The sequence below is a fragment of the Hyla sarda genome, unplaced genomic scaffold (genome assembly GCF_029499605.1).
Source record: "Hyla sarda isolate aHylSar1 unplaced genomic scaffold, aHylSar1.hap1 scaffold_214, whole genome shotgun sequence".
Taxonomy (NCBI): Eukaryota; Metazoa; Chordata; class Amphibia; order Anura; family Hylidae; genus Hyla; species Hyla sarda.
This window is the reverse complement of record NW_026608806.1, coordinates 86727-109822: the sequence shown is the minus strand read 5'-3', so window position 1 is coordinate 109822 and position 23096 is coordinate 86727. Positions and strand designations below refer to the sequence as shown.

At 47.6% G+C, this 23096-nt stretch overlaps 1 protein-coding gene across 4 annotated transcripts in view; it reads right to left on the bottom strand.

Moving 5' to 3' along the window:
- The window catches only part of DCHS1 (dachsous cadherin-related 1), a 114640-nt gene that overhangs the window by 88949 nt on the left and 2595 nt on the right, over positions 1-23096 (bottom strand). For 3 of the 4 annotated variants that reach the window (XM_056552940.1, XM_056552942.1, XM_056552941.1), the window contains exons 2-4: positions 10443-12198; positions 8128-8304; positions 1903-2134 (exon numbers count right to left, since the gene is read on the bottom strand). In XM_056552940.1, coding sequence (XP_056408915.1) covers positions 1903-2134; positions 8128-8304; positions 10443-12155 — 2122 coding nt within the window. In that variant the 5' untranslated portion in view covers positions 12156-12198. Of the gene's footprint in view, positions 1-1902; positions 2135-8127; positions 8305-10442; positions 12199-12334; positions 12724-23096 lie in introns of those variants that run through there. The other variant, XM_056552943.1, reaches the window with a different exon arrangement.

Genomic DNA, 23096 nt, shown 5'->3' with positions numbered 1-23096 from the left:
TAGGATTTCTAGGATAATATAGTTCCACCACCATAGGATTTCTAGGATAATATAGTACCACCACCAAAGGATTTCTAGGATAATATAGTACCACCACCATAGGATTTCTAGGATAATATAGTACCACCACCATAGGATTTCTAGGATATTATAGTACCACCACCATAGGATTTCTAGGATAATATAGTACCACCACCATAGGATTTCTAGGATATTATAGTACCACCACCAGAGGATTTCTAGGATAATATAGTATCACCACCATAGGATTTATAGGATAATATAGTACCACCACCAGAGGATTTCTAGGATAATATAGTACCACCACCAGAGGATTTCTAGGATAATATAGTACCACCACCAGAGGATTTCTAGGATAATATAGTACCACCACCATAGGATTTCTAGGATAATATAGTACCACCACTATAGAATTTCTAGGATAATATAGTACCACCACCAAAGGATTTCTAGGATAATATAGTACCACCACCAAAGGATTTCTAGGATAATATAGTACCACCACCAGAGGATTTCTAGGATAATATAGTACCACCACCATAGGATTTCTAGGATAATATAGTACCACCACCATAGGATTTCTAGGATAATATAGTACCACCACCAGAGGATTTCTAGGATAATATAGTACCACCACCATAGGATTTCTAGGATAAAATAGTACCACCACCATAGGATTTCTAGGATAATATAGTACCACCACCAGAGGATTTCTAGGATAATATAGTACCACCACCAGAGGATTTCTAGGATAATATAGTACCACCACCATAGGATTTCTAGGATAATATAGTACCACCACCATAGGATTTCTAGGATAATATAGTACCACCACCATAGGATTTCTAGGATGATATAGTACCACCACCATAGGATTTCTAGGATAATATAGTACCACCACCATAGGATTTCTAGGATAATATAGTACCACCACCATAGGATTTCTAGGATAATATAGTACCACCACCAGAGGATTTCTAGGATAATATAGTACCACCACCAGAGGATTTCTAGGATGATATAGTACCACCACCATAGGATTTCTAGGATAATATAGTACCACCACCATAGGATTTCTAGGATAATATAGTACCACCACCAGAGGATTTCTAGGATAATATAGTACCACCACCATAGGATTTCTAGGATGATATAGTACCACCACCATAGGATTTCTAGGATAATATAGTACCACCACCATAGGATTTCTAGGATGATATAGTACCACCACCAGAGAATTTCTAGGATAATATAGTACCACCACCATAGGATTTCTAGGATAATATAGTACCACCACCAGAGGATTTCTAGGATAGTATAGTACCACCACCATAGGATTTCTAGGATAATATAGTATCACCACCATAGGATTTCTAGGATGATATAGTACCACCACTATAGGATTTCTAGGATAATATAGTACCACCACCATAGGATTTCTAGGATAATATAGTACCACCACCATAGGATTTCTAGGATGATATAGTACCACCACCAGAGAATTTCTAGGATAATATAGTACCACCACCATAGGATTTCTAGGATGATATAGTACCACCACCAGAGAATTTCTAGGATAATATAGTACCACCACCATAGGATTTCTAGGATAATATAGTACCACCACCATAGGATTTCTAGGATAATATAGTACCACCGCTACAGGATCATTTATGCAATGTAACGCTCTGCCACCCTACCGTCCCATAGATGCCATACCCACATTAATGCCTGTGTTTCCTGGAGGCTTCAGCTCGTCTTTCTCAGTGTCAGTATCTTTCCTGTTGTTGCATACAATGGTGGAGTTCCATTACATTGGGCTCACATACATGTCTCATCAGGGGGTATGAGTCTGTCATTAGGGTCTTTTCCGGGTCTTACCTGTGTCAGGCTCAATGCGCAGAAGAGGAGGGTTATTTCCTGACAGAATATGGTAGGTGAGGACCCCATGTAGCCCATCATCCTTATCGCGGGCGGTCACACTGATTATGGGTGTTCCTGGTGGGCTGTGGGCACTTACACTAGCACCATATTCCAGTGGATAAAAGACTGGACGGTTATCATTCACATCTTCCACCGAGACCCGGACGAGGCATCCAGAGCTCAGGCCTCCCTGTGGGAAGAGAGGAAGGGAGGTATTATAGGTTTCCTGCCATTATCCTACCACACTGTGAGCCCCGGCTATAACATTCAGAATGGATCCCATCCCCCGAGCCCCGGCTATAACATTCCGTATGGATCCCATCCCCCGAGCCCCGGCTCTAACATTCCGTATGGATCCCATCCCCCGAGCCCCGGCTATAACATTCAGAATGGATCCCATCCCCCGAGCCCCGGCTCTAACATTCCGTATGGATCCCATCCCCCGAGCCCCGGCTCTAACATTCCGTATGGATTCCATCCCCCGAGCCCCGGCTATAACATTCAGAATGGATCCCATCCCCCGAGCCCCGACTCTAACATTCAGAATGGATCCCATCCCCCAAGCCCCGGCTCTAACATTCAGAATGGATCCCATCCCCCGAGCCCCGACTATAACATTCAGAATGGATCCCATCCCCCGAGCCCCGGCTATAACATTCCATATGGATCCCATCCCCCGAGCCCCGGCTCTAACATTCAGTATGGATCCCATCCCCCGAGCCCCGGCTATAACATTCCGTATGGATCCCATCCCCCGAGCCCCGGCTATAACATTCAGAATGGATCCCATCCCCCGAGCCCCGGCTCTAACATTCCGTATGGATCCCATCCCCCAAGCCCCGGCTCTAATATTCAGTATGGATCCCATCCCCCAAGCCCCCGCTATAACATTCCGTATGGATCCCATCCCCCGAGCCCCGGCTCTAACATTCAGAATGGATCCCATCCCCCGAGCCCCGGCTATAACATTCCGTATGGATCCCATCCCCCGAGCCCCGGCTCTAACATTCAGAATGGATCCCATCCCCCGAGCCCCGGCTCTAACATTCAGAATGGATCCCATCCCCCGAGCCCCGACTCTAACATTCCGTATGGATCCCATCCCCCGAGCCCCGGCTCTAACATTCAGTATGGATCCCATCCCCCGAGCCCCGGCTCTAACATTCAGTATGGATCCCATCCCCCGAGCCCCGGCTCTAACATTCAGAATGGATCCCATCCCCCAAGCCCCGGCTCTAACATTCTGTATGGATCCCATCCCCCGAGCCCCGGCTCTAACATTCTGTATGGATCCCATCCCCCGAGCCCCGGCTATAACATTCCGTATGGATCCCATCCCCCGAGCCCCGGCTCTAATATTCAGAATGGATCCCATCCCCCGAGCCCCGGCTCTAACATTCAGAATGGATCCCATCCCCCGAGCCCCGACTCTAACATTCAGAATGGATCCCATCCCCCGAGCCCCGGCTCTAACATTCAGAATGGATCCCATCCCCCGAGCCCCAGCTCTAACATTCCGTATGGATCCCATCCCCCGAGCCCCGGCTCTAACATTCCGTATGGATCCCATCCCCCGAGCCCCGGCTCTAACATTCAGAATGGATCCCATCCCCCGAGCCCCGCCTCTAACATTCAGTATGGATCCCATCCCCCGAGCCCCGGCTCTAACATTCAGAATGGATCCCATCCCCCGAGCCCCGGCTATAACATTCAGTATGGATCCCATCCCCCGAGCCCCGGCTCTAACATTCCGTATGGATCCCATCCCCCGAGCCCCGGCTCTAACATTCAGTATGGATCCCATCCCCCGAGCCCCGGCTCTAACATTCCGTATGGATCCCATCCCCCGAGCCCAGACTCTAACATTCAGTATGGATCCCATCCCCCGAGCCCCCGCTATAACATTCAGTATGGATCCCATCCCCCGAGCCCCGGCTCTAACATTCAGTATGGATCCCATCCCCCGAGCCCCGGCTCTAACATTCAGAATGGATCCCATCCCCCGAGCCCCGGCTATAACATTCAGTATGGATCCCATCCCCCGAGCCCCGGCTCTAACATTCCGTATGGATCCCATCCCCCGAGCCCCGGCTCTAACATTCAGTATGGATCCCATCCCCCGAGCCCCGGCTCTAACATTCCGTATGGATCCCATCCCCCGAGCCCCGGCTCTAACATTCAGTATGGATCCCATCCCCCGAGCCCAGACTCTAACATTCAGTATGGATCCCATCCCCTGAACGTCTCTATACTCCTGATCATGTGACTGATGTCTCTATACTCCTGATCATGTGATTGGTGTCTCTATACCCCTGATCATGTGACTGATGTCTCTGTACTCCTGATCATGTGACTGATATCTCTATACTCCTGATCATGTGACTGATATCTCTATACTCCTGATCATGTGACTGTTGTCTCTATACTCCTGATCCTGTGACTGATGTCTCTATACTCCTGATCATGTGACTGATGTCTCTATACTCCTGATCCTGTGACTGATGTCTCTATACTCCTGATCATGTGACTGATGTCTCTATACTCCTGATCCTATGACTGATGTCTCTATACTCCTGATCATGTGACTGATGTCTCTATACTCCTGATCCTGTGACTGATGTCTCTATACTCCTGATCATGTGACTGTTGTCTCTATACTCCTGATCCTGTGACTGATGTCTCTATACTCCTGATCATGTGACTGATGTCTCTATACTCCTGATCCTATGACTGATGTCTCTATACTCCTGATCATGTGACTGATGTCTCTATACTCCTGATCATGTGACTGATGTCTCTATACTCCTGATCCTATGACTGATGTCTCTATACTCCTGATCATGTGACTGATGTCTCTATACTCCTGATCATGTGACTGATGTCTCTATACTCCTGATCATGTGACTGATGTCTCTATACTCCTGATCATGTGACTGATGTCTCTATACTCCTGATCATGTGACTGTTGTCTCTATACTCCTGATCATGTGACTGATGTCTCTATACTCCTGATCATGTGACTGATGTCTCTATACTCCTGATCATGTGACTGATGTCTCTATACTCCTGATCATGTGACTGATGTCTCTATACTCCTGATCCTGTGACTGATGTGTCTATACTCCTGATCATGTGACTGTTGTCTCTATACTCCTGATCCTGTGACTGATGTCTCTATACTCCTGATCATGTGACTGATGTCTCCTATACTCCTGATCATGTGACTGATGTCTCTATACTCCTGATCCTATGACTGATGTCTCTATACTCCTGATCATGTGACTGATGTCTCTATACTCCTGATCCTGTGACTGATGTCTCTATACTCCTGATCATGTGACTGTTGTCTCTATACTCCTGATCATGTGACTGATGTCTCTATACTCCTGATCCTATGACTGATGTCTCTATACTCCTGATCATGTGACTGATGTCTCTATACTCCTGATCATGTGACTGATGTCTCTATACTCCTGATCATGTGACTGATGTCTCTATACTCCTGATCATGTGACTGATGTCTCTATACTCCTGATCATGTGACTGATGTCTCTATACTCCTGATCATGTGACTGATGTCTCTATACTCCTGATCATGTGACTGATGTCTCTATATTCCTGATTCTGTGACTGACGTCTCTATACTCCTGATCATGTGACTGACGTCTCCTATACTCCTGATCATGTGACTGTTGTCTCTATACTCCTGATCATGTGACTGATGTCTCCTATACTCCTGATCATGTGACTGATGTCTCCTATACTCCTGATCATGTGACTGATGTCTCCTATACTCCTGATCATGTGACGGATGTCTCTTTACTCCTGATCCTGTGACTGATGTCTCTATACTCCTGATCATGTGACTGATGCCTCCTATACTCCTGATCATGTGACTGATGTCTCTATACTCCTGATCATGTGACTGATGTCTCTATACTCCTGATCATGTGACTGATGTCTCTATACTCCTGATCATGTGACTGATGTCTCTATACTCCTGATCATGTGACTGCTGTCTCTATACTCCTGATCATGTGACTGATGTCTCTATACTCCTGATCATGTGACTGATGTCTCCTATACTCCTGATCATGTGACTGATGTCTCCTATACTCCTGATCATGTGACTGATGTCTCCTATACTCCTGATCATGTGACTGATGTCTCCTATACTCCTGATCATGTGACTGATGTCTCTATACTCCTGATCATGTGACTGATGCCTCCTATACTCCTGATCATGTGACTGTTGTCTCTATACTCCTGATCATGTGACTGATGTCTCTATACTCCTGATCATGTGACTGATGTCTCTATACTCCTGATCATGTGACTGATGTCTCTGTACTCCTGATCATGTGACTGATGTCTCTATACTCCTGATCATGTGACTGATGTCTCTGTACTCCTGATCATGTGACTGATGTCTCTATACTCCTGATCATGTGACTGATGTCTCTATACTACTGATCATGTGACTGATGTCTCTATACTACTGATCATGTGACTGATGTCTCTATACTCCTGATCCTATGACTGATGTCTCTATACTCCTGATCATGTGACTGATGTCTCCTATACTCCTGATCATGTGACTGATGTCTCTATACTCCTGATCATGTGACTGATGTCTCTATACTCCTGATCACGTGACTGATGTCTCTATACTCTTGATCATGTGATTGGTGTCTCTATACTCCTGATCATGTGACTGTTGTCTCTATACTCTTGATCATGTGAGTGGTGTCTCTATACTCCTGATCATGTGAGTGGTGTCTCTATACTCCTGATCATGTCACTGATGTCTCTATACTCCTGATCATGTGACTGATGTCTCTATACTCCTGATCATGTGACTGATGTCTCTATACTCCTGATAATGTGACTGTTGTCTCTATACTCCTGATCATGTGACTGATGTCTCTATACTCCTGATCATGTGACTGGTGTCTCTATACCCCTGATCATGTGACTGGTGTCTCTATACTCCTGATCATGTGACTGATGTCTCTATACTCCTGATCATGTGACTGATGTCTCTATACTCCTGATCATGTGACTGATGTCTCTATACTCCTGATCATGTGACTGGTGTCTCTATACTCCTGATCATGTGACTGGTGTCTCTATACTCCTGATCATGTGACTGGTGTCTCTATACTACTGATTATATGACTGATATCTCTATACTCCTGATCATGTGACTGGTGTCTCTATACTACTGATTATATGACTGATGTCTCTATACTCCTGATCATGTGACTGATGTCTCTATACTCCTGATCATGTGACTGATGTCTCCTATACTCCTGATCATGTGACTGATGTCTCTATACTCCTGATCATGTGACTGATGTCTCCTATACTTCTGATCATGTGACTGATGTCTCTATACTCCTGATCATGTGACTGATATCTCTATACTCCTGATCATATGACTGATATCTCTATACTCCTGATCATGTGACTGATGTCTCTATACTCCTGATCATGTGACTGATGTCTCCTATACTACTGATCATATGACTGATATCTCTATACTCCTGATCATGTGACTGATGTCTCTATACTCCTGATCATGTGACTGATGTCTCTATACTCCTGATCATGTGACTGATGTCTCTATACTCCTGATCATGTGACTGATGTCTCCTATACTACTGATTATATGACTGATGTCTCTATACTCCTGATCCTGCGACTGATGTCTCTATACTCCTGATCATGTGACTGTTGTCTCTATACTCCTGATCATGTGACTGATGTCTCTATACTCCTGATCATGTGACTGATGTCTCTATACTCCTGATCATGTGACTGATGTCTCTATACTCCTGATCATGTGACTGATGTCTCTATACTCCTGATCCTGCGACTGATGTCTCTATACTCCTGATCATGTGACTGATGTCTCTATACTCCTGATCATGTGACTGATATCTCTATACTCCTGATCATGTGACTGATGTCTCTATACTCCTGATCATGTGACTGTTGTCTCTATACTCCTGATCATGTGACTGATGTCTCTATACTCCTGATCATGTGACTGATGTCTCTATACTCCTGATCCTGCGACTGATGTCTCTATACTCCTGATCATGTGACTGTTGTCTCTATACTCCTAATCCTATGACTGATGTTTCCTACATATCGCTCATGTGAGGTTAGAGGTCTCACCCCGTCGGTAGCAGTCACATGAAGAAGGAAAAAGCGCTCTCCATCATCTCTATCCAAGGTGTCCGAGAGGCAGATTTCTCCAGTGTCTGAGTGAATCTGGAACTGAGGAGGAGATGTGGGGCTGAGAGAGTACAACACCGATCCAAGACTCCCACTGTCTGCATCTGATGCGGAGACCTAGAAAGCAGTAAAGATGGAGCATTAGACACAGCAATGTATTGACAGCTATAGCGCCAGCCAGGGGTTATGTCTGGCACTGCAGCTTGTTTTCATTGACATGACAGTACATAAACTGCAATACCACATTACAACCTGTGGACAGTGTTTTTGGAAGTAAGTAGCCTTGTATTTCTAGTCCTAGACACCTCATTTAACTTCGGAACCTGTGACAAAATAAAACATCTCTTCAACATATCCAGAAAGTTAGAAATGTTGTAAAGGTTACAGAATCTTCTTCTCTCTGCTGACTCTAGAGGGCTTCTGAGCTTTATTCGGGTCATTGTGGTTACCCTGCCCGCTGCAAACCCAACATGGAGCTGACAACGTGTTCCCCAAACAAACCAGTCACCCAAATCAGAGGTGTCATCTGCTACCGGCAGCAATCATAGAGATGTATGCAGCACCCAGACCTCCTGGTGGACAGGTATAGGGCACCAAACCAGGGCAATGAGGTAACATAAGATGGGTTAGAATAGGGCGCCATGCCAGGATCAGACTTATGTATCATTGCTCTACGATACCACTTATGTATGTCACATTGCCTAACTCTCCACTAAGAGGTCATGTCATTGGAGAGAAGGGTTGGATTTTCGCTGCCAACCCTTTTGTTCTACGATTTGCCTCTGACCCCTTCTGTACTGACAGAGTAAATGTGAACGTTCAGCAATTTGTATGGGGAGGACGAGAGATAACAGCCAAAAGAACGATCGGCCATCAATAATTAAAGACGTCAATCCTACTTTAAAGTGGCCATATACATTAGATACAAATAGGTTCATAGTTGAAAAACTGTTGAATGGACGGTCATTTGGCAGACACTTCTGTACTCATTTTTAGTCCACATTGGCCATTACAGATATTCACACCGACCATACATGATCACTGACACGGAGCTAAACATAAACTTAAATAAAGTTTTTGGAAACCTGAGAACGTTCATTTCTCAATGTTTCTTCATGGATGGAAGATCTTTCCTAAATTTGAAATGCGACGACTTCTTTAGACAGGTATAGTCTGTGGTTTGTACATGTGGCTCTGTGTCCCCTATGTAATCCCAGACATCAGCCTCACACATCAGGATGAGGATGCAGCTCACTCTCCACAATGTCCACAGGCTGCTCCCTCCTCACACACTCTAGGCCTTGGGCTCGTGCCAGGACGCTCGGCTCTCCTCCCCCCAGATAAGACGTCTCATGAAAAATGAAAACCAGGTGTTTGCTGAACAAGAGGGAGATGTATGGAGGAAGCATCCACACGAGACTGCAAGCCAGGAAGTAAGTGCCCCCCCAGTAACCAGGGCAATGACCCCTCTGACCACAGCATCTACCCCCTGACTCTTCAGAGGCCATTGATACCCATTGACAGGCCTGTAGGCCAGGAAGTACGTGCCCTGGGCAGTGACCCCTCTGATCATATCATCTAGCTGGCTGTAAAGGGGCAATATGCACATGTAGGAGTCCCCATCATTCTCATTTAGTACAAAGCTCTGCTGCCAGATTTATGAAGTACATGCCACCATCTGTAGAGAGCAGCATCCTTGTGTGGTAGTCATGGAGAGCCTCCATAGATATGTAAATCTATAACCTATAGGTGTAGGATTCTAGTAGTCTCCTGTCTGTAGTCACTGTACTACATACCAGTCATGTAGTCCCTGTAGTACCTACCAGTCATAAAGTCCCTATAGAACCTACCTGTCATGTACATAGTCATATAGTTCCCTTTATCACCTGTTGTGTTTAGGGGGTGTGGTAGTGATGAAACATTACCAGGATCATATTGTGCCCATGTAAATCCATAGGCTATAGGACCAGTATATGTGCCCAAAGACTTCAAAGGATTAGTAGTCTACCGGTGGCTAAGTATGGTCATTGTTTGTGGGATTCAGAAGCTCAGTAAACTATATGTGGTCTTTTAAAATATATGGGTGCGTTGGAGGCACTCAATAGTAAACACTGGTTAACCTTTTGTTAATATATGATGTATTTTGGTGACATAACCTCAGAACGTGCTGTTAATGGCCTTTAATATGTACACAAGACTCATGGAGATCTTAACCACTGATTTCTATACAAGTCAATTATCAGGTGGTTTCTTACCTTTAGGAAACAGCTTCCCCGAGCGGAGCCCTCACTCAGCGTCGCATTGTATATTGCATTGGCGAAAATGGGTTCATTATCGTTTACATCCAGGAGGTGGACCCTAACAATGGCAGTGGCGGTCAATGGTGGCGTGCCTAGATCCGAAGCCACCACTGTTATCTGAGGCTTAGGGTCTTTCTCATAATCCAATGGGGCAGCAGTGGTAATGACTCCTGTGTCTGGATGGATATGGAACCAAGGTGTGTCTAGAAGACTATATCTGATTTCTCCATTCTGCCCTTGATCTTTATCCCGTGCCGTCACTTGGAGAAGGAAGCTCCCAGGATGGACGGCTTCTGGGACACTGTGGCTGTATTCTTGTCGGTCAAAGACTGGTGGGTTGTCATTAATATCTGTCACCTCAAGAACAAAGGAGGATTCTGCCCTTAATGGAGGTGTTCCTGAATCTGTAGCAAGAACCCTTAGGCGGTATGAGTCTCGCTCTTCTCGGTCTAGTAACTTGTCCACACATATGAGGTAGATGATGCTATCTTTTGTGGTCAAAGCAAACTTTCCCTCTCCACCCTCCAGAGTCACATCCACATCAGGATGTTCACCATAGTCAGGATCAGATACAGAGATTCGTGCTACATATTGCCCAGGGTTGGCTCCCTCGGACACTCTTGGGGCACCATCCTCGCTCAGAAAGATGATGGTCATGCTGGGCTGGTTGTCATTAGAATCCCGTAGCTGAATAGATACAAACGCAGTGCCCACCTCTGGCTGAGCTGCTCCGTCTCTAGCTTGCACAACCAGTTCATGAGTTTTCCGAGTCTCGTAATCCAAAGGTTTACTGAGCTGGATAAGTCCGGAATGTGGATTGATGGTAAAGAAACCCTCTGGGTCACTTTGCCTACGGTTGATCTCATAAGTGATGTCTCCATTTTGACCCAAATCAGAATCGGTGGCATAGACCTGAAGCACACTAGATCCCGGTAAAAGACTTTCAGAAATGAGTGCCTGATAGCGGCTTTGATTGAATACTGGAGGGTGGTCATTGATGTCCAGGATTGATATATCCAGTCTCATTTGTGAGCTACGACTTGGAGAACCACCATCATATGCCTCCAAAGTTAAGGAATACGATGAAGAGTTCTCTCTGTCTAGATCGGAGTTTACTACCAGTTCTACAGACAATATACCACTAGACATTTGGCGGGTTTCTAGTCGGAATGCTTGCATGGGATCTCCACTTTTAATAAGATAACCCTGAGTGCCCAATGCTCCACTGTCCAAGTCCACGGCTGGCTCGAGCGGGTAGCTAGTCCCCTGCGGTGTGTGCTCTGGAATGCCAATTTCTATGTGACCTTTTGCAAATGTCGGTGTGTGGTCATTGATGTCATCCACATGAATATCCACCTCCACGGTAATGCCTTCCGGGGTGACTGCTATAAAACTGTAATGGTTGCGTTGCTCCCGGTCAAGAACTCGAGCTGTTTTAATAATCCCGGTGTGCTCATCGATCTCTAGATCACTAGTGACACCGCTTCCTTCTTGTGCTGAAATAAAGAACATGTGCCCGGTAGAGTCTGGGGGAAGACCCGCACTGATGTCCCCTATAATGGTTCCAGCCGGTTGTTCTTCATCAATGTGTAGTTCCAGGGTTCCTAGAGAGGAATTGGACGGTGAACATGCCAAGAGCAGCAACAGGTAGACCCCGAGCCGCAGCATCTTCCTGCATCCACTTTAAGGCTGGAGGTTAACGTTGCTCATTCTGCAGAGAAAAGAAACAACAATGAGGTAGAAAAATGACACAAAATAACAAACAAAACCTTCAGAATGATGTCCTCCTGCTGTTTCACCCTTAGGGGTGGACTGGGGCTGTTTGTTAATGGATTCCCTGAATGTACCTTGCCCTGGTGGAGGTAGACCCTGTATGTCATGGAATCTTTGCCCACTTCATCTCCTTTTGTTGGGTGAGGCTGACCCTATGGTTGTGCTCTCTAGTAGCTGCATTCCTCCACCTCCGGAGAACTGCATAGTCTTGGCTATCTTGGGTTTGCAGCTGCTTTTTCTAGATGTGTAAGGAAAAAAACATTTCTATTTTTTGTCCTCATCCTGATAGAATTACTGCCCCTAATCTAGTAACCCATACTCTCAGCACTTTCCATTATTAACCCCTTCACCCCAACAGTGAACTCAAAAGAAAATTATACCGGTGGCCAACACATGGAGCAGCAACCAGCAGAGGTGTCTTCATGGGGCTGACACAAAAAAAAAAATCCTAACTTTTTCTGTTGCTTAAATTACTTTTACTTTTTTATTCTGTAATTGTTGCAATGGAAATGATCTCTCCATGTATATATTTCTTAATGAGCTTCTGATGAGCTGGTGCCTACGTGGGTGAGCTGTACTGCAATGTAAGGCTATGTTCACTTGGTGGAATGTCCACACAGAGAATGGGGAGAGGGGTTGGGGGGGGGGGGTGAGAAGGGGTAGGGGGGGGTGAGAAGGGGCACAGCAAAATCATTCATTGTGGGGCAACAGCGGCATTATTTATTGAGAGGGCACAGCGGCATCATTTATTGAGAGGGCACAGCGGCATCATTTATTGAGAGGGCACAGCGGCATCATTTATTGAGAGGGCACAGCGGCATCATTTATTGAGAGGGCACAACGGCATCATTTATTGAGAGGACCATCTACTGGGAGCTGTCAGGTCTAGATTACCAGGACCCATGGACCATCTACTGGGAGCTGTCAGGTCTAGATTACCAGGACCCATGGACCATCTACTGGGAGGTGTCAGGTCTAGATTACACGGACCCATGGACCATCTACTGGGAGGTGTCAGGTCTAGATTACCAGGGACCATGGACCATCTAGTGGGAGCTGTAAGGTCTAGATTACCAGGGACCATGGACCATCTACTGGGAGCTGTCAGGTCTAGATTATCATGGCCATCTACTGGGAGCTGTCAGGTGTAGATTACCAGGACCCATGGACCATCTGCTGGGAGCTGTCAGGTGAAGATTACCAGGGACCATCTACTGGGAGCTGTCAGGTCTAGATTACCATGGAACATCTAGTGGCAGCTGTCAGGTCTAGATTACCAGTACCCATGGACCATCTACTGGGAGCTGTCAGGTCTAGATTACCGGGACCCATGGACCATCTACTGGAAGCTGTCAGGTCCAGGGTACCAGGGACCATCTACTGGGAGCTATCAGGTCTAGATTACCCGGACCCATGGACCATCTACTAGGAGCTGTCAGGTCCAGGGTACCAGGGACCATCTACTGGGAGCTGTCAGGTCTAGATTACCAGGGACCATCTACTGGGAGCTGTCAGGTGAAGATTACCAGGGACCATCTACTGGGAGCTGTCAGGTCAAGATTACCAGCGACCATGGACCATCTACTGGGAGCTGTCAGGTCTAGATTACCATGGACCATCTACTGGGAGCTGTCAGGTCTAGATTACCAGTACCCATGGACCATCTGCTGGGAGCTGTCAGGTCCAGGGTACCAGGGACCACGGACCATCTACTGGGAGCTGTCAGGTCTAGATTACCAGGACCCATATACCATCTACTGGGAGCTGTCAGGTCCAGGGTACCAGGGACCATATACTGGGAGCTGTCAGGTCTAGATTACCAGGACCCATGGACTATCTACTGGGAGCTGTCAGGTCTAGATTACCAGGACCCATAGACCATCTACTGGGAGCTGTCAGGTCTGGATTACCAGGGACCATCTACTGGGAACTGTCAGGTCTAGATTATCAGGACCCATGGACCATCTACTGGGAGCTGTCAGGTCTAGATTACCAGAATCCATGGACTATCTACTGGGAGCTGTCAGATCTAGATTACCAGGGACCATGGACACTCTACTGGGAGCTGTCAGGTCTAGATTACCGGGACCCATGGACCATCTACTGGGAGCTCTCAGGTCTAGATTGCCAGGATCCATGGACCATCTACTGGGAGTTCTCAGGTCTAGAGTACCAGGGACCATCTACTGGGAGCCGCCAGGTCTAGATTACCAGGACTCATGGACTATCTACTGGGAGCTGTCAGATCTAGATTACCAGGACCCATGGACCATCTACTGGAAGCTGTCAGGTGTAGATTACCAGTACCCATGGACCATCTACTGGGAGCTGTCAGGTCTAGACTACCAGGACCCATGGACCATCTACTGGGAGCTGTCAGGTCTAGACTACCAGGGACCATCTACTTGGAGCTGTCAGGTGTAGATTACCAGGACCCAGGGAACATCTACTGGGAGCTCTCATGTCTAGATTACCAGGACCCATGGACCATCTACTGGCAGTTGTCAGGTCTAGATAACCAGGACCCATGGACCATCTACTGGGAGCTCTCAGGTCTAAATTACCAGGACCCATGGACCATCTACTGGGAGCTGTCAGGTCTAGATTACCAGGACCCAGGGACCATCTACTGGGAGCTCTCAGGTCTAGATTACCAGCGACCATGGACCATCTACTGGGAGCTGTCAGGTCTAGACTATCAGGGACAATATACTGGGAGCTGTCAGGTCTAGATGACCAGGACCCATGGACTATCTACTGGGAGCTCTCCATGTATATATTTCTTAATGAGCTTCTGATGAGCTGGTGCCTACGTGGGTGAGCTGTACTGCAATGTAAGGCTATGTTCACTTGGTGGAATGTCCACACGGAGAATGGGGAGAGGGGTTGGGGGGGGGGGTGAGAAGGGGTAGGGGGGTGAGAAGGGGCACAGCAAAATCATTCATTGTGGGGCAACAGCGGCATTATTTATTGAGAGGGCACAGCGGCATCATTTATTGAGAGGGCACAGCGGCATCATTTATTGAGAGGGCACAGCGGCATCATTTATTGAGAGGGCACAACGGCATCATTTATTGAGAGGACCATCTACTGGGAGCTGTCAGGTTTAGATTACCAGGACCCATGGACCATCTACTGGGAGCTGTCAGGTCTAGATTACCAGGACCCATGGACCATCTACTGGGAGGTGTCAGGTCTAGATTACACGGACCCATGGACCATCTACTGGGAGGTGTCAGGTCTAGATTACCAGGGACCATGGACCATCTAGTGGGAGCTGTAAGGTCTAGATTACCAGGGACCATGGACCATCTACTGGGAGCTGTCAGGTCTAGATTATCATGGCCATCTACTGGGAGCTGTCAGGTGTAGATTACCAGGACCCATGGACCATCTGCTGGGAGCTGTCAGGTGAAGATTACCAGGGACCATCTACTGGGAGCTGTCAGGTCTAGATTACCATGGAACATCTAGTGGCAGCTGTCAGGTCTAGATTACCATGGACCATCTACTGGGAGCTGTCAGATCTAGATTACCAGTACCCATGGACCATCTACTGGGAGCTGTCAGGTCTAGATTACCCGGACCCATGGACCATCTACTGGAAGCTGTCAGGTCCAGGGTACCAGGGACCATCTACTGGGAGCTATCAGGTCTAGATTACCCGGACCCATGGACCATCTACTAGGAGCTGTCAGGTCCAGGGTACCAGGGACCATCTACTGGGAGCTGTCAGGTCTAGATTACCAGGGACCATCTACTGGGAGCTGTCAGGTGAAGATTACCAGGGACCATCTACTGGGAGCTGTCAGGTCTAGATTACCATGGAACATCTAGTGGCAGCTGTCAGGTCTAGATTACCATGGACCATCTACTGGGAGCTGTCAGATCTAGATTACCAGTACCCATGGACCATCTACTGGGAGCTGTCAGGTCTAGATTACCCGGACCCATGGACCATCTACTGGAAGCTGTCAGGTCCAGGGTACCAGGGACCATCTACTGGGAGCTATCAGGTCTAGATTACCCGGACCCATGGACCATCTACTAGGAGCTGTCAGGTCCAGGGTACCAGGGACCATCTACTGGGAGCTGTCAGGTCTAGATTACCAGGGACCATCTACTGGGAGCTGTCAGGTGAAGATTACCAGGGACCATCTACTGGGAGCTGTCAGGTCAAGATTACCAGCGACCATGGACCATCTACTGGGAGCTGTCAGGTCTAGATTACCATGGACCATCTACTGGGAGCTGTCAGGTCTAGATTACCAGTACCCATGGACCATCTGCTGGGAGCTGTCAGGTCCAGGGTACCAGGGACCACGGACCATCTACTGGGAGCTGTCAGGTCTAGATTACCAGGACCCATATACCATCTACTGGGAGCTGTCAGGTCCAGGGTACCAGGGACCATATACTGGGAGCTGTCAGGTCTAGATTACCAGGACCCATGGACTATCTACTGGGAGCTGTCAGGTCTAGATTACCAGGACCCATAGACCATCTACTGGGAGCTGTCAGGTCTGGATTACCAGGGACCATCTACTGGGAACTGTCAGGTCTAGATTATCAGGACCCATGGACCATCTACTGGGAGCTGTCAGGTCTAGATTACCAGAATCCATGGACTATCTACTGGGAGCTGTCAGATCTAGATTACCAGGGACCATGGACACTCTACTGGGAGCTGTCAGGTCTAGATTACCGGGACCCATGGACCATCTACTGGGAGCTCTCAGGTCTAGATTGCCAGGATCCATGGACCATCTACTGGGAGCTCTCAGGTCTAGAGTACCAGGGACCATCTACTGGGAGCCGCCAGGTCTAGATTACCAGGACTCATGGACTATCTACTGGGAGCTGTCAGATCTAGATTACCAGGACCCATGGACCATCTACTGGAAGCTGTCAGGTGTAGATTACCAGTACCCATGGACCATCTACTGGGAGCTGTCAGGTCTAGACTACCAGGACCCATGGACCATCTACTGGGAGCTGTCAGGTCTAGACTACCAGGGACCATCTACTTGGAGCTGTCAGGTGTAGATTACCAGGACCCAGGGAACATCTACTGGGAGCTCTCATGTCTAGATTACCAGGACCCATGGACCATCTACTGGCAGTTGTCAGGTCTAGATAACCAGGACCCATGGACCATCTACTGGGAGCTCTCAGGTCTAAATTACCAGGACCCATGGACCATCTACTGGGAGCTGTCAGGTCTAGATTACCAGGACCCAGGGACCATCTACTGGGAGCTCTCAGGTCTAGATTACCAGCGACCATGGACCATCTACTGGGAGCTGTCAGGTCTAGACTATCAGGGACAATATACTGGGAGCTGTCAGGTCTAGATGACCAGGACCCATGGACTATCTATTGGGAGCTCTAAGGTCTAGATAACCAGGACCCATGGACCATCTACTGGGAGCTGTCAGGTCTAGATAACCAGGACCCATGGACCATCTACTGGGAGCTGTCAGGTCTAGATAACCAGGACCCATGGACCATCTACTGGGAGCTGTCAGGTCTAGATTACCAGGACCCATGGACCATCTACTGGGAGCTATCAGGTCTAGATTACCAGGACCCATGGACCGTCTACTAGGAGCTGTCAGGTCTAGATTACCAGGAACCATGGACCATCTGAACTGTAAGGTTATCGTCCCGTGTAATATTTGGCAGATAAAATTAGATTCAGTCCATATCCCATACAGTCCCCAGTTTTCTTCTCCTCGGTTCCCCGGTTGTTCGGGATGGGGGCTTATTCATATCTGATGCTAAGGTTCCCCCATCTGTTATAATTATGGGGGCAGTGGGGGGGGGGCGGGGCTCTATGCTGTAGTCCTGGCCTGTACAGTTTAAGGGGGTTCCTTTTCCTCAGCCGTCACCTGACCTGGTGACCACGTGCAGTCACTTTCCTGTCACTTCTTCCATCTGGGAAGTGAGTGGTTATGAGGATGTTTATGTGGAAGACTCCCTGGTGACCGCCATAGTTAAGGGTCATTTACTGGCTGCAAGAAAGACTGCAGAGGAGTGAGATAAGTGCGGCCGGGGACCCTCATGTCCCCAAGCACGGCCCCTCATCCTTCCTGCCGGCCCCACATAAAGTGTCAGCTCAAATGATGACCGTGGAGATGTTTACAAACAATCAGACTGAAACCAAGAGATTACCGACTGGGATGTCATATAATGGTATATGGTGGTAATAGAGTGTCAGCTCTGTGGGGCGGAGGGATCTGTGATGTCATATAATGGTATATGGTGGTAATAGAGTGTCAGCTCTGTGGGGCGGAGGGGTCTGTGATGTCATATAATGGTATATGGTGGTAATAAAGTGTCAGCTCTGTGGGGCGGAGGGATCTGTGATGTCATATAATGGTATATGGTGGTAATAGAGTGTCAGCTCTGTGGGGCGGGGGGATCTGTGATGTCATATAATGGTATATGGTGGTAATAGAGTGTCAGCTCTGTGGGGCGGGGGGATCTGTGATGTCATATAATGGTATATGGTGGTAATAGAGTGTCAGCTCTGTGGGGCGGGGGGGATCTGTGATGTCATATAATGGTATATAGGGGTAATAGAGTGTCAGCTCTGTGGGGCGGAGGGATCTGTGATGTCATATAATGGTATATGGTGGTAATAGAGTGTCAGCTCTGTGGGGCGGAGGGATCTGTGATGTCATATAATGGTATATGGTGGTAATAGAGTGTCAGCTCTGTGGGGCGGAGGGATCTGTGATGTCATATAATGGTATATGGTGGTAATAGAGTGTCAGCTCTGTGGGGCGGGGGGATCTGTGATGTCATATAATGGTATATGGTGGTAATAGAGTGTCAGCTCTGTGGGGCGGGGGGATCTGTGATGTCATATAATGGTATATGGTGGTAATAGAGTGTCAGCTCTGTGGGGCGGAGGGATCTGTGATGTCATATAATGGTATATGGTGGTAATAGAGTGTCAGCTCTGTGGGGCGGGGGGATCTGTGATGTCATATAATGGTATATAGGGGTAATAGAGTGTCAGCTCTGTGGGGCGGGGGGATCTGTGATGTCATATAATGGTATATGGTGGTAATAGAGTGTCAGCTCTGTGGGGCGGGGGGATGTGTGATGTCATATAATGGTATATGGTGGTAATAGAGTGTCAGCTCTGTGGGGCGGAGGGATCTGTGATGTCATATAATGGTATATGGTGGTTATAGAGTGTCAGCTCTGTGGGGCGGGGGGGATCTGTGATGTCATATAATGGTATATGGTGGTAATAGGGTATCAGCTCTGTGGGGCGGGGGGGATCTGTGATGTCATATAATGGTATATGGTGGTAATAGAGTGTCAGCTCTGTGGGGCGGGGGGGGGATCTGTGATGTCATATTATGGTATATGGTGGTAATAGAGTGTCAGCTCTGTGGGGCGGGGGGGTCTGTGATGTCATATAATGGTATATGGTGGTAATAGAGTGTCAGCTCTGTGGGGCGGGGGGATCTGTGATGTCATATAATGGTATATGGTGGTTATAGAGTGTCAGCTCTGTGGGGCGGGGGATCTGTGATGTCATATAATGGTATATGGTGGTAATAGAGTGTCAGCTCTGTGGGGTGGAGGGATCTGTGATGTCATATAATGGTATATGGTGGTAATAGAGTGTCAGCTCTGTGGGGCGGGGGGGATCTGTGATGTCATATAATGGTATATGGTGGTAATAGAGTGTCAGCTCTGTGGGGCGGAGGGATCTGTGATGTCATATAATGGTATATGGTGGTAATAGAGTGTCAGCTCTGTGGGGCGGAGGGATCTGTGATGTCATATAATGGTATATGGTGGTAATAGAGTGTCAGCTCTGTGGGGCGGAGGGATCTGTGATGTCATATAATGGTATATAGGGGTAATAGAGTGTCAGCTCTGTGGGGCGGAGGGATCTGTGATGTCATATAATGGTAAATGGTGGTAATAGAGTGTCAGCTCTGTGGGGCGGGGGGGATCTGTGATGTCATATAATGGTATATGGTGGTAATAGAGTGTCAGCTCTGTGGGGTGGAGGGATCTGTGATGTCATATAATGGTATATGGTGGTAATAGAGTGTCAGCTCTGTGGGGCGGGGGGATCTGTGATGTCATATAATGGTATATGGTGGTAATAGAGTGTCAGCTCTGTGGGGCGGGGGGATCTGTGATGTCATATAATGGTATATGGTGGTAATAGAGTGTCAGCTCTGTGGGGCGGGGGGGGATATGTGATGTCATATAATGGTATATGGTGGTAATAGAGTGTCAGCTCTGTGGGGCGGGGGGATCTGTGATGTCATATAATGGTATATGGTGGTAATAGAGTGTCAGCTCTGTGGGGCGGGGGGGATCTGTGATGTCATATAATGGTATATGGTGGTAATAGAGTGTCAGCTCTGTGGGGCGGAGGGGTCTGTGATGTCATATAATGGTATATGGTGGTAATAGAGTGTCAGCTCTGTGGGGCGGGGGGGATCTGTGATGTCATATAATGGTATATGGTGGTAATAGAGTGTCAGCTCTGTGGGGCGGGGGATCTGTGATGTCATATAATGGTATATAGTGGTAATAGAGTGTCAGCTCTGTGGGGTGGAGGGATCTGTGATGTCATATAATGGTATATGGTGGTAATAGAGTGTCAGCTCTGTGGGGCGGAGGGATCTGTGATGTCATATAATGGTATATGGTGGTAATAGAGTGTCAGCTCTGTGGGGTGGAGGGATCTGTGATGTCATATAATGGTATATGGTTGTAATAGAGTGTCAGCTCTGTGGGGCGGAGGGATCTGTGATGTCATATAATGGTATATGGTGGTAATAGAGTGTCAGCTCTGTGGGGTGGAGGGATCTGTGATGTCATATAATGGTATATGGTGGTAATAGAGTGTCAGCTCTGTGGGGCGGGGGGGATCTGTGATGTCATATAATGGTATATGGTGGTAATAGAGTGTCAGCTCTGTGGGGCGGGGGGGGGATATGTGATGTCATATAATGGTATATGGTGGTAATAGAGTGTCAGCTCTGTGGGGCGGAGGGATCTGTGATGTCATATAATGGTATATGGTGGTTATAGAGTGTCAGCTCTGTGGGGCGGGGGGATCTGTGATGTCATATAATGGTATATGGTGGTAATAGAGTGTCAGCTCTGTGGGGCGGGGGGATCTGTGATGTCATATAATGGTATATGGTGGTAATAGAGTGTCAGCTCTGTGGGGCGGGGGGATCTGTGATGTCATATAATGGTATATGGTGGTAATAGAGTGTCAGCTCTGTGGGGCGGAGGGATCTGTGATGTCATATAATGGTATATGGTGGTAATAGAGTGTCAGCTCTGTGGGGCGGGGGGATCTGTGATGTCATATAATGGTATATAGGGGTAATAGAGTGTCAGCTCTGTGGGGCGGGGGGATCTGTGATGTCATATAATGGTATATGGTGGTAATAGAGTGTCAGCTCTGTGGGGCGGGGGGGGGGGATATGTGATGTCATATAATGGTATATGGTGGTAATAGAGTGTCAGCTCTGTGGGGCGGGGGGATCTGTGATGTCATATAATGGTATATGGTGGTAATAGAGTGTCAGCTCTGTGGTGCGGGGGGATCTGTGATGTCATATAATGGTATATGGTGGTAATAGAGTGTCAGCTCTGTGGGGCGGAGGGATCTGTGATGTCATATAATGGTATATGGTGGTAATAGAGTGTCAGCTCTGTGGGGCGGGGGGATCTGTGATGTCATATAATGGTATATGGTGGTAATAGAGTGTCAGCTCTGTGGGGCGGGGGGATCTGTGATGTCATATAATGGTATATGGTGGTAATAGAGTGTCAGCTCTGTGGGGCGGAGGGATCTGTGATGTCATATAATGGTATATGGTGGTAATAGAGTGTCAGCTCTGTGGTGCGGGGGGATCTGTGATGTCATATAATGGTATATGGTGGTAATAGAGTGTCAGCTCTGTGGGGCGGGGGGGATCTGTGATGTCATATAATGGTATATGGTGGTAATAGAGTGTCAGGTCTGTGGTGCGGGGGGATTTACGATGTCATATAATGGTATATGGTGGTAATAGAGTGTCAGCTCTGTGGGGCGGGGGGGATCTGTGATGTCATATAATGGTATATGGTGGTAATAGAGTGTCAGCTCTGTGGGGCGGAGGGATCTGTGATGTCATATAATGGTATATGGTGGTAATAGAGTGTCAGCTCTGTGAGGCGGAGGGATCTGTGATGTCATATAATGGTATATGGTTGTAATAGAGTGTCAGCTCTGTGGGGCGGAGGGATCTGTGATGTCATATAATGGTATATGGTTGTAATAGAGTGTCAGCTCTGTGGGGCGGGGGGATCTGTGATGTCATATAATGGTATATAGGGGTAATAGAGTGTCAGCTCTGTGGGGCGGGGGGATCTGTGATGTCATATAATGGTATATGGTGGTAATAGAGTGTCAGCTCTGTGGGGCGGGGGGGATCTGTGATGTCATATAATGGTATATGGTGGTAATAGAGTGTCAGCTCTGTGGGGCGGGGGGATCTGTGATGTCATATAATGGTATATGGTGGTAATAGAGTGTCAGCTCTGTGAGGCGGAGGGATCTGTGATGTCATATAATGGTATATGGTGGTAATAGAGTGTCAGCTCTGTGGGGCGGAGGGATCTGTGATGTCATATAATGGTATATGGTGGTTATAGAGTGTCAGCTCTGTGGGGCGGGGGGGATCTGTGATGTCATATAATGGTATATGGTGGTAATAGGGTATCAGCTCTGTGGGGCGGAGGGATCTGTGATGTCATATAATGGTATATGGTGGTTATAGAGTGTCAGCTCTG